The sequence below is a fragment of the Pleurodeles waltl genome, chromosome 1_2, assembly GCF_031143425.1.
Source record: "Pleurodeles waltl isolate 20211129_DDA chromosome 1_2, aPleWal1.hap1.20221129, whole genome shotgun sequence".
In the NCBI taxonomy this organism is placed as follows: domain Eukaryota; kingdom Metazoa; phylum Chordata; class Amphibia; order Caudata; family Salamandridae; genus Pleurodeles; species Pleurodeles waltl.
Window position 1 is genome coordinate 981,370,227 of NC_090437.1, and position 13,194 is coordinate 981,383,420.

At 40.6% G+C, this 13,194-nt stretch overlaps 1 protein-coding gene across 12 annotated transcripts in view; it reads left to right on the forward strand.

Annotated features, from left to right (window-relative positions):
* FRYL (FRY like transcription coactivator) overlaps positions 1-13,194 on the forward strand; it is a 1,894,812-nt gene that overhangs the window by 417,724 nt on the left and 1,463,894 nt on the right. For all 12 annotated transcript variants that reach the window (XM_069201557.1, XM_069201569.1, XM_069201550.1 and 9 more), the window contains one exon: positions 12,504-12,584. In XM_069201557.1, the coding sequence (XP_069057658.1) occupies positions 12,504-12,584 (81 nt within the window). The remainder of the gene's footprint in view (positions 1-12,503; positions 12,585-13,194) is intronic.

Here is a 13,194-nt window from a genome sequence, read left to right on the forward strand (position 1 = left end):
TTAAAAACCAAACTCAAAAACTCACTGAAAAGAACCACAGGTTAAAGTGACATTAGTTAGGTGACAATATCAGTTGCAATGTAACATTTCCAATTGTGCCCTGTTATGCAGTGGGGTCATAAATTATGTAAATTCAAATATCATCTGTTTTATTTATTTATTTTTTATCAAGGCTGGTCATTGAACCTGTCATGAGTGATGCAATATGTGAGAGTAGAAGCAGTGCATGGCGAGGGACCCGGTTTATAGTTACTCAAGTTAAGTATAACTGGTGAATATCAGTGTTTTTTATTTTTATTTTAAAAAGTTATGTTGCAACCAACTTTATCACCTAACTATAACTATATCTTTAACATTTTTTTAAATTAGTTAATTTGTAGGATTTTTTAAGCAGGTCCCTAACAGTATATACAAGGAAGGCCTATTGGTTTTGTCAAGGGTAATTGCAACATCTGTCAAACATTTAAATACATATTTTGTACCCAAGCATAACTTCATAGGTTGCAGTTTTTCTTTTACACACCTCAAGCCACATAATGCAGCCATATGAACAACCACCTGTATTCACAAGCAAAAAAGCAAAAGCTTCAGCTCTGCAGATGACTACAAATCATCAAATTGTCCTGGGATTATATTCTACAGACCCCAAGAAACATAGGATGAATGTTTTTAAGTATTTCTAAAGGGGCTGCTGTACTGTGTACTGCACCCTCATAACACTTAAAATAAAATATGTGCTGGTTGTGCCCCTGCCTAAATTGTGTAACTATCATGCTTCAAAATATACCTAAATTAACCCACAAATTGCATTATTAGGCACTTCTTTATAGGAGCAGTGACTAATCAATGAGTGACTCCGGCTGGGACACCCAGAGCTTTTCTCTTTTTCTTTGAGGAGGCTGTGGGGGAAGCCTCAGGGGCCCCCACAGTCGAGTTGGCTCCCTGATGGCAGCCCATCCTGGGTGCCTAGGGAGCTGGCTCTTTTACTTTGTTTCCGGTCTAGAGGAAGCAGCTTTTATTCTTGCACCCTATGTAGGATGTGTTGCATGCCAGGAAGAGTGGTGAGCATGGAATTAGACTTGTACTCCCAGGCAGAGAATAAGACAGTGTCCAGGAGTATAGGGTTCCCTTGAGACTATCCCCTTTTGGGCCTCGGGGGGAATGGAGTGCTCGGCGCATTCCAGGACTCAAGGGGGGGCTAGGGGCAGCATGCCTGCCCCATAATGAGTGGCCCTAAGGGACAAGATCCCCGCTGCAACTTTTGATGTTTTGACCTAACAATCAGGTGTTATATATTTATCTTTCGGATCTGCAAATTCTCCGTGCCTCTAATATACATACATATTTATACCTTAATTTTTCTAAAGCTACTGAACTAATTTGCAACAGATGACTAAAAGCACAATTTTTGGTCACGGTCCAGCTTTAAGCCAAATTGGGTTTAATTTTGTTCATCTTTTTTGGCTGTAGTTGTTTAATTTTCCTATGGGAAATTGCATGGTAAAAACATGTTTTGAGACACATCACCCTGAAACTTTCCAAGAAAGAGCTGAGGTGGAAGACATGCCTTTTTTATTTTTTTTGTTTGTAAATTTTATTGAAGATTCTTCAAACCGTGCCAAAGTTAAAAGCAAGCCCCAAAAAATTAATTTTGTGTGTGTGTGTATATATATGTGTGTGTGTGTATATATATGTGTGTGTGTATATATATGTGTGTGTGTGTATATATATGTGTGTGTATATGTGTGTGTATGTATGTGTGTGTGTGTGTATGTATATATGTGTGTGTGTATATGTGTGTGTATATGTGTGTGTATATATGTGTGTGTGTATATGTGTGTGTATATGTGTGTGTATATGTGTGTGTGTGTATGTATATGTGTGTGTGTATGTATGTGTGTGTGTGTATGTATATGTGTGTGTGTATGTATATGTGTGTGTGTATGTATATATGTGTGTGTGTATGTGTGTATATGTGTGTGTGTGTGTGTGTATGTGTGTATATGTGTGTGTGTGTGTGTATATGTATATATATTATGTGTGTATATGTATGTGTGTGTATATATATATGTATCTATATCTGTGGTATTTTGCGTAAGTACCACAGTAAGCCAGGATGGCAAGTTATTTGATTGGCTAATGACTGCCTTTACAAAGGTGAAAGGTAGCCATGTTGTTTTTAGGTACACTAGGCCTGTGTTCTGCGTTTTGCCCTTGGGTGTAGGTAACTATTAGGCTTCCTTTTTTCCCCATACCTATTTAGAGTACTGCAGTTAGTGTATTTTACATTATTTCCACATTTAAATCTTGACTAAATTCTACAGAATACCACGGTAATACCTGAAAATTACTGTGCTACCAAAAATATACTTTAAGATGTGCAGTTCTTCCTAAACTTCTAGAAACATATACAGAAAACTTTAATAAACTAGTAACAGGTAGGGAACAAGAAAACCTACTGCTCAACTAGATCGGAGAACTTAACCCAGAATGCAGCAAAACACAGACAATATGCTGAAAACATGGTGCCTTTTACGTTTGATAAATATAGCCATTAGCCAATCACATACCGCCGTATCATGAACATGTAGCGTTGCATACCACGTGCAATATGCCATTCAGTTTTTTGGAAATAATAACTTTGACACTGCTTACACTATTCACTCATACTACCAGAAATTAACATTCACAACAAATATATTTTCCTGCCACATTACATCTACATCTGTTAACATGTTTGCACTACATCTGTTTCAATTACCACACTCTACTCTATGCCACTACACTGTATGCCATTCCAATTTGCAAAACTACACTCTATACTTAGACTCTACACTTTTTATGTATGCCATTTTAGTGTGCACTCTATGCTGTTCCTCTGTAAGCTACTCTGCTCCATTCTAGCAATCCACTGTATGCTGTTACACAATGCATCACTCCATTCTACCACACTACACTCTACCCTGCTCCCCTCTACAACAATCCACTCTACTGTATTTCACTCTACTGTTCGCCACTACACTCTGGTATTCCACTGTTTTCCACTACACTGTACACTACTACACTGTACCTCACTCCACAACGCTCCACTCTGTACCCATTCACGCTCCCCACTAAGACATTGTATAGTAAACCACTTATGTACCTCACTCCACTGTACCACCCTGCACAATATGCTATTCTACTCAACACCACTCCATTGTATCACATTCCACTCTACTCCACTTCAATACACTATACACTACAACAATAAACTTTAAAACTCTCCTCCACTGTACTACACTCCACTCAACACTCCATGCTGACTGTAAGCATTATATCATCAAAATATTTTATTAATAGTAAAAATAGAAACCCATTGCGGTTCAATGAAAAAAAAACAACAAAAAAAACAAAGGATAAACCTTTGTTTTAGTTAGGAAAACTTTATTTATTCTTTCTGTACAGGCCAAACTTATAATACGCAAACTTTAAAAAGTCTTGTTAGTTGTACCTTAAATTCATAATTTACACACCAATTTTAAATTAATGTAACTGTTTATTCTTTAGCTACAAACAAAAGTTAAAGTACAGACAAAGTAAAGAAAAAAATACATTTCTAAATTAACACCTATACCTTAAACGTATAATGTATGCAACACCTTTTATTTGTAACTTGTGCACCTTTATACATAGTGTATTCAACTCTGTGGCCACACTACATTAACTATGACTCGTCACTCTACCATGCACTGCACTCTCACAACAGATTTAATGTGCGATGTCAGAACTGTTCTTCTAAATATTATTTTGCATGCTTTAAGTGAGATGATATAAAACATTGTCAGTGCATGTAGAAGGCGCGAGTTCCAAATCGGGGACGTGTTTTATTACCAATAATGCACCATACCAGAAATCGCTTGGTAATAGGCAAATCTTTCACATTTAAGATCTGTGAAAATTATTTCCACATCTAATTTTTCCCCAAAAGGATTATTTGTCTCCAGACAATCAGAATGTTTTTATTTTACTTCCCCAGCCCAACCAAAACATAGATTAGTATGAGAATTAGATCGGACATTAGCAATTCAGTGATCCATTTTGGCCTAAAATTGGCTGAAGGGTATTTACCAAACACATGGCTCCCTGAGCTGCTCCTCTGTGACAAGAAAAACCTCTGGCGTTTTCAGTATCCCACTGATTGATGCTTCTGCTTTAAAAACAAGAACTATTCTGTAGTAGGTTCAGAACCTTTGGGGATATGCATAAGTCAACCCTAACCTCAACACAAGATGTAATCTTTGTAGGATGAATGTTAGTGATGGCTGAAGGAAAACTGTACCCATCAGCAGATTGTACTTCCAAACTAACATCCATGGCTACACCTTTCAGGCACAAAAAGTCTCTTCTACCAGTCTTAAGTTGCCCCTAGTAATTATGACTCCATGCATCTCTCTAATAGTATTTGCTATAGGAATCAGATCGATACAAGAAGACACAAGAACAGCTGAATAGACAGTGAAAAGAGGGCCATTGAGCCCACATACTAGGTATACCAGCATCTCTCAAAGAAACTGATGTTGTGTACACTTCCAGGCAGTTGGCCTCTTGTTTCAGAAACCAGAGCCATGTTATGCGATCCACACAGAAATTCCTAGGATGCTGTAAGCCTGTCTAGAACCCTGTGCAGACACAGGAGTTGACTTCTGATTAGAACTTTAATACCAACACCATGGATTTGAGGACTTTCCGCCTTGCTAACCTTTATTCAGTAAATAGCCACAGTCCAATTTAAGGCAACAAATAGTGTTTGCTTCAAACTCCTTAAGAAGAAAACACAATATCAAACCAGTTGTCAGCTGAAAAGTTCACATCAGATTTCCATCTGAATTAGCTGATAATCTTGAAGACATTAATATGAAGGAACTCCTTATTCCCTTAATATGAAAAGATGATTGCACAACTATCTCTCATGGATATTTCTAACTACAGATTTCTACTGAATGCTTTCAGGTACCACACTGGTTATAGATATGTTCTCAGCAGTGTTCCCATGTGCTGGTATATGGTACCTTATGGCTCTTCATGGCACCCTTGTGACTTCATATTGCCCTGGAAATGATAGAGCAGAAATGCAAATAAGTGCTACCCCTGTGCCCTGAAGTCTGTTATTTTCTTTCCACACGCTTCAATGTGGATCCAGAGTCTCAGCTTCCAACTTCGTCCATTTTTCTGAGGACTCCTACATTTTTCCAGACTGAGTGCCAAGGAAAATACAGTTGAGTGATGCCTCAGCTGCAGAATACAAACTCTCACATGTCCACACATTTGCCTATCATCCCTGGGGTTCTGTCAGTCTGAAGTCCTGTGATAGGTTTGTCCTCATTCACACAAAGGCAAATCAGTGTCAAATAAAAAAAGTGTGATAATTTCAAGATACCCAAGTGGGACTCCTCCCCATCCCACCTCTAAAAGTGTTTTTGGACCCATTTTGTCTCCCCTGTGGTCCTGGCACACCTCAAATTTCATAAGCTGTTGTCAATTTCCCAGTAAATAGTGGCTGCTGACTCCCCCAGGTGCATCTTAGGACACTGCAGAGCCATAAGTGCCCCTTGTTGGAGTTCCACTAGCAGGCCTACACCCTATGTCAACTTCCCCTCTGGCCTTGCTGCCAGGTCCATACTTAAGCCAGTCTAAACCTCCACACTGGCCCCAGAGTAAATGCCAACTCTAACACCAGCTTCCCTGGTACAAGTATTTGGACCCTGTTGTGATGACAATCTGATGGACTTCTAGCTGCATATTTCTTATATTTTATCCCCAGGTGTCCAACTGAATCGAAGATTTTTCATGAGCAGTACCCCTGCGCACTAGTAGGTGATGTTGATTGGCTCAGCATCCATCATTGGCTTCGTCTGCGCTAGAAATTATGTTGTGGTTCCTATATAGGCGCCACCCAGGTGTGCCAATGTAAGTTCTTTTCTTTTGGTGCCAGACAGCACTGATCAGAGAGAGAGCTACCTCTTTGATCCTAGAGCGATCTAACCCTCATTCGTTTTCTGACTGGGCTTTTTCAACTCTTAGTCAAATTTTTTGAGATTACTCCTGGTGTGTCGAGGATGTTGTCACAGAAGACGGGTTTTAAGCCCTGCGGATCCTGTCATTGGGCGATATCTGTGACAGATACGCACCTCGTCTGCTTGTGGTGTCTGAAACTTGCTTGTGGTGTTTCGACCATGACTTGAAGTCGTGCTCCGAATACTGGGCCATGCATCCAAAGGCGTTGAGGGAACAATCCATAAAGCTGATGGCCCGGTACGTGATTGACTGTGCAGGTTGAGGTCTCAGTTGAGAGGAAGGTCCCAGGACCGGTCGCGAAGTCTGAAGTTGTAGTCGTCCCACTCAAAGTACTAGTAACGATTGGGTAAGTTGAAGCACAAAAAGAGTAAGAAGTCAAATCGCTCTTCGACTTCTCTTCACCCGTCGGCTGACGCGACATGGGAGCGTCTTAATTCTAGGCTTCTTTCTTCAGCCTGGGCTGACTCCTGCCTCCCAGAGTTTCTGGGAGCTGGAGTGACCCCTGCCTAATTGAAAGAATTTTATGAAGCCATGCATCTCATTGTTGGGCAGTCCAATCCTGATGGAGTGCCTTTAAGGTTGGATGTGACCCACTGGCAGCGCCATCCTCATTGTCATCCCTGACTCTGGCACAGAGCCAGATGAGCGTCACTTGACTCAGACTTTGACTCCAGCAGCTTTACCTTGTTGACCGGATCCTGAGCCTCCTAATCTGCTGGGCAAAAATGGGAGGGCTTGCTGGACCTTCTAGAATACTAGCCATATGAGGATCAAATAGACTGGAATGAGATCTTGGGTGAAGCCAGTGATCTGGGCACATCTCCAGATACTGGTATGCTTTCTCCCCCTTCTATGGCTATTGCAGAAGGAGCCTCTTATGTAGTGGTGGTGAGGAGGGCAGCTGAGATGTTGGACCCTTCAGCTTACCCTCAGTGGCCCTTAAGACTAATTTCTTGACAGAGGTGCTGCAACCGAAGGTTCCCCCCTCTGAACCCCTGCTCCCATGTCAAAACCTGCAGGACTATTACGTGTTTACACAAACAAGCATGGTGACTCATTTCATAATTCATTTTTAATTTTACTGCTTTGATTAGAGTATTTTGGAAGAAATAATTCTCTTTTATTGTATCTCTTTTAGAGTTTACAAGTTCAAGCTAGGACTTTTGCCCACTGTAGAGTTCAGCATTTCAAGTATAGCTGTAGTAAACCAAGTTCTTTGGTATTCTAACAACTTATAATATTGCCTTTAGTGTTCTTTAGTTTCTGTAGTCCACATAAGTTGAGGTACAGTTTAATTATTTTTTAATGCCCATTGATGGTAGGTACTGTAGTTTAAGATATGGGTCTCATCTCTTAGTTTTTAAATTAAAGATGTGGCCAGGGGTTTTTATTGCAAATGAACAACATGTCCAAAAATGTAAAATGTCGGTTGAATGGTTAAAATAAACAAGATCTTTAAATGTTTGGTTTGCAAGATGCCTGTAGCCATTTGTATTTTGTTTCCTACCTCTGCATAGGGTAGGGAAATCATCCATGTATCCTGTGTAAATAAATAAAATACAACCAAACCCTCTTTACCCTGATCGTTTTCATCTATCCTTTCAAATACAAATTTGACCATAAGCAAATTTGTATAGACCAGTCTTCTGAACAGCCCAGGGCAGTCCCTTTGGGTTACAGGTAATGTTTTCCAGAATGTTCAAAATACATTTTATAGTGTATAATACAATATTTGGTTCATTTTAGTATGAAAGATACAATGGTCTGGAATAGAAGAAGTTAAGTTTGATCGGATAAGGATTATTAACTTCCAAAACAATCAAAGTGCAGACAAAAAAAGCAGTTCATGACATATCAGAAAGAGTAAAAATAGACAAATTAAAATCTGCGTCTTTTTTTCTTGTGAAGAGCACTTTTTAAGAAGCTGCCTATCACAAAACACATTGAAGGTCCAGACCACATGTATAAAAATAAAGTGCAGGTTTATGGTTGTTAAAAACTGTGATTTAGGAACTGGCAATAAGTAAGAAAGTAAGTTACAGCTTTTGGTCATAGATTCACATGCATATTTTCCCTTCAAAGCGCCTATATTTTATTTTCCTCAGTGTACTATTAAATCTGAGGTATGATGGCCGTAGGGTTGGTGGAGTTCAGAGCACATCTACTAACTGATCTGAAGTTTGGACTAACTTAATGTAGTGTTTGAGCTGCACATATCAATTGCATTTCCCGCGCTCCTGTTACTGAAGTGTACAAGGGCTTCCTAACCTGACAGCGGGAAATGATACAAAGAAGTAAGGCTATTAGAAATTCTAGTTTTGGAAAACCGTAGTTAAAGAACATTTATATTTTACTTAATTATATGTTGTGTTAATGCAAACAAAAAGATGTCTGTTGGAAAATGGGTTATTGGTAGGGCAGGTAGGTACCTACACCTAGCAACAAGCCACTAACCTCCACATAGGTACAGTTAGGTCTCAGTAAATTAATCCCAGCTCTACCCTTGGTAGCTTGGCATCGAGCGTCAAGGCTTAACTTAGGAGACAAAGTGTAAAGCATTCAAATATCACAAAACAGTAATTAAATAAAACACAGGAAACAGTTTAAAAATCCAAAACCAATTTATAAAAATAGCTTATATTTTTATCTTTAAAATGACACAAAAACGATTAAAATCGGTTCAGGGGAACCGGAGATATGAATTTTTAAAGTATTATTATTTTCTAGCGCTTAGAAACAAAAAAGCGCCAATCGGGTCATCTGGTTGCACCAGGACCGGGGCAAAGTCAAACTTTCAGGCCGACCGCGATGGAGCCCTGCTCGGCTACAAGTCGCGGGAGGCCTCGGTTAAAAAGTTACCTTCTGACTTAGTCTCTTTTTTGATGTTTTTCTTCCCCGGGACGAACCTGCCAGTTGAATCCGACCTCCTGGAGCCCTTGTCCGGATACGCGAAGTCTGTTTCCTCGGTGGTGATTTTTACCTTCGGACTTAGTCGTTTTTTCGAGATGAAAATCCTTCGACCGGGGTAAACCTGGATCTTGATCCGACGTCCATGGAGCCCTTCTCGGATACGATGGCTGGGAGGTCCCGGTCAACTTTTTACGTTCGGACTTAGTCTCTTTTTTGGATGTTTTTCTTTACCGGGACGAACCACGAAGTCAGGCCGGGTCGCGGTTGAGGCAAGCCGGCTAGAATTTCCGTGGCGGGCCGGTCCCTCTCTGGAGCTTTTTTCCAAAAATTCTCAAATCTTTTCCAAACTTCTGGGGCTTCACCCAGATGTTCTTTTAAGGTTCTTTTGGGGTCCACAGCTCACCCCAAGGGTCCAGAAGTTCTGTGATGGTCCTTGGGGGGTGCGGACTTCAACTCCCAGAATGCACCTGGCGCAAACTCCTTTTTGGCCACTGGACAGTGGTCAGCTGGTCGCTTTCTTCAGGAGTTGGTGCAGGGGACTCTGGTTAGCAATTTTTCACCTGTAGCAAACAGGGAGTCCCTCCTTGAACCAGTTGAAGCCAGGCAAAGTCCTTCTTGTGGTGAAGCCCAAGTGTGCAGCTGGTGCAGTCTTTCTGAGTGCAGGGTCCAGGTGCAGGCCAGGGGTCCAGCAGGGCAGTCCTTCTTCTTCTTTAGTTCCTTTCTTGTTGAATTCTGGAGGGGATCTGAGGTGTGGGTGCAGGTCTGCCAGTTTTATCTTTGCTCCTGGGTGAAAAGCAGGGGGGCCCTGGTTCTCCAATCAGGGACAGGGTCGTCCCCCTGTGATGACCACTTCCTGGGAAGTGTGGCAAAAATCCATCCCAGAAGGCAACAGTCTCTAAAAATCCAACATGGATGAATCTGATTTTTGGAGGTTACATCTGGCTGAGCCCACCCACTGGTGTGGCTAAAAATCATAAACACACCCCTCTCCTGCCCTCTCCTAATCTAATCAAGGGGGCACCTAACTGTCTGGGGTTGCAGGATGTGGGGGTATTGCTGGGTGCTGCAAATGTCCTTCTCTGCCTTTGAAGACCAGTTTGGCAGCCCTCCCCCTTCCTGCCTCACCATCTGCTGAGGGGAGATTCTCTCCCCCAAGCACATTCCTTTGTGTGAAGTCAGGCCACTTCACACCTCATCAAGGTAGCCTGGCAGAAGCTGCTGCAGGCTGGCCAATCAGAGCACAGCAGCAAAAACAATGCAGAGCTGAAATTGGCAACTTTTTAGGTAAAGTCTAAACTTTTTACCTGAACTAGTTATATTAAATCCCACAACTGGAAGTTGTGGGATTTATTATAACAATCAATTTGATACCAAATTATTGGTATGTAACATTTAAGGAGACTTTAAAATTTAAAATAAAGTCTGCACATTCTAGCCTATGAAGGCCATTTACTTCAATGAGGGAAAAACGAATTTGGCTGTTTTTACCTCACCAGGGTTTATAAATCTATTTTTATAAAGTCCCTGCTTATAGTTACATGGCACCCAGCCCTAGGGGCACATAGGGCACACCTTAGGGGTGACTTATATGTAAAAATAAGGTAGTTTAAGACTTTGGAAGTACCTTTAATTCCAAATTCGAATTTGCATATAACTTTAATTTAAAAGCAGCCAGCAAGGCAGGCTTGCTTTTAAAATGACACTGGGCACCTCAGCAATGCACCTAGGTGTGCACCACCTATGCTGTGGTCCCTAAACCTACATGCCCTACCATATACTAGGGACTTATAGGTAGGTTAACTTAGCCAATTATAATTAGCCTAATTTGCATATCCATTTTACACAGAGCACAGGCCCTGGGACTGGTTAGCAGTACCCAGGGCACCATCAAAGTCAGGAAAACACCAGCAAAAAGAGGAAAATGGGGGCAAAAAGTTATGGGGCCTCTGCAATCAGCCCTGTTTTCTCACAATGTCAGTCTAGGGAAGTTTTTTTTTATGCCAAAGCACGACTGTGCTTTTAATATTGGGAAGTACATTCTGAAGTTTTACATAAATAAAAAAAAATCCACATTAGGGAAAGGATAGTGAAAGATGTGTTGAAGACCTGGTTCAATTAGCTCCAGGTTTTTCTGGGCTATATTTTTGACATTGTCTGTTACCCCTGAATATTGGGCTGAATAACTATTGTATACATATTGCGTAGAGGGCATGAGCTGTAATAGTTTGGGCTGGGCTGTTTACATATTGCGCAACCAAGTACTTTCCATAGCATTTGACTTTGAATAACAAGAGTAGTGTAAACCTTATTCAAAAAGGTGAGGAGTGTTAGACACTCAGAACGCAGTAAAATACAATGATACCCCTTAATAACAGACTATCCAGTCTTTGCCGTATTTGATGAAAAGCGCCTTAATACACATAGTAAAATACTCCAGCTAAAATAAATGGAAAGAATTGGATGGCTTACAGCAAGATATAACAGCAGACACATTTTTTGGGAATGTTGCCATTCTTGGGCCATATGTAAGAGTTGTTTGACTGTAGACCCTTGGATATGCCAGAGAATCTGGAAAAACACTAAAGTGTGAATCCTAATGCAATCCTTATCTTGTACTACAATTATTAATGCACTTGGGACCAGTGCTTAATTTGTAAATGAAAACGTGCCGGTACTCAAAGCTCTCCTCTTAAACTTGCGGCTGCTGCAATTAAAAGTGCGAACACGGAATACTGAGGCAGCGTAATCCTAAAGTCATTTCGGGCGTCATTAATCCATTTATAGCGCCTCCCTGCCCCTTCGGCTCACTCTTGCAGCTTCCTGCTTTTCCCCTTCCTGACGCTTTTCCATTTTTCTCTTCCTCCGTCTTTCCCGTATGTGTCTTTTGCTCACAGTAAATGCTTGAGGCACAAAACTAAGGGCCGTCCCTCAGAAACAAGTGCCGGAAGCTACAAGCACAAATTAACCACTGCTTGGGACTCACATTGGGAGGTTTGTGTTTATGCAAAAACGAGGTACCTTCTTATATTAGGTTTATAATTTTCGTTGACCTTGGTGTTTTCAACCTTTACAAACCGTAAAAAGATATTTTACCAGCACTGTTTGGATTGTTCGTCTCACCCAGGGTTCATCAAACATAATTCACTGTTCACATAAAGCTTGAAACAAGTTACTTGTGTTCCATTTAGAGGGCATGAGCTGTAATAGTTTGGGCTGGGCAATTCATGTGCATTGTGCTTCAGACGGATTTGCATAGAAAAGCTATACCTGATAGAATGAAATGTTAATTTTGAGTGGCTGGTTCATTTTAAGAATTTCAATTTGTAACCTTTCTGATGGCTTACCCATTTTACTGGAAATTTTGAATTATTGATGGCACTAGCGAAATACTAGCTATTTTCCTCCTGTGGACCAAAGCTTTAAATTAGAAAGAAATGAGAAGGCATATTCTAGGACACTGTCAGCAAAAAAGTATTACGTTTATAATATGGTGTGAATATGACAATCCTTTTTTATTTTTTATTTTTTTTATTTAGGTATTCAGGAACAAACACTGGGAATGTGCATATTATTGCCGATTTATATGCAGAGGTCATAGGTGTACTTGCTCAATCAAAGTAAGTTTATTAAACACTGTTTTGTTGTTTTCCATTATTTGTTCCAATTGGCGAATTTCAGCTGTTCACTGAACCGTACACTTGTCCATTCAAAGGCAGATTTTTTTGAGTTAAAATAACTTGAATGAAAATGAGCTTTCGTGGGAAAAGGACACAAAAGGAAGAGAATAACAAATGAGCCCTGGTTCTAACTTAACCCCTTCGCTGCCAGGCCTTCCCCCTCATGTGCCGAGCCTTTTTTGGGCTATTTGGGGCAGTTCGCGCTTCGGCACTCCTAACTTTTTGTCCACATAAGCTATCCACACCAAATTTACGTCCCTTTTTTTATTTTATTTCCCAACATCCTAGGGATTCTAGTGGTACCCAGAGTTTAAGGGCTCCCCTGAGGGAGACCAAGAAATTTGCCAAAATACAGCAAAAATTTCGTTTAACAAACAAAACAAAATGGGAACAAAGGGTTGTGTGTGTTTTTTTTCCCTTAAAATGGCATCATCGAAGGGTTTGCAGTGCAAAAATCTCCATCTTCTCAGCTTACAGGAACAGGCAGACTTAAATCAGAAAACAGCATTATTCAACACAATTTTGGCATTTTACTGGGACATACCCTATT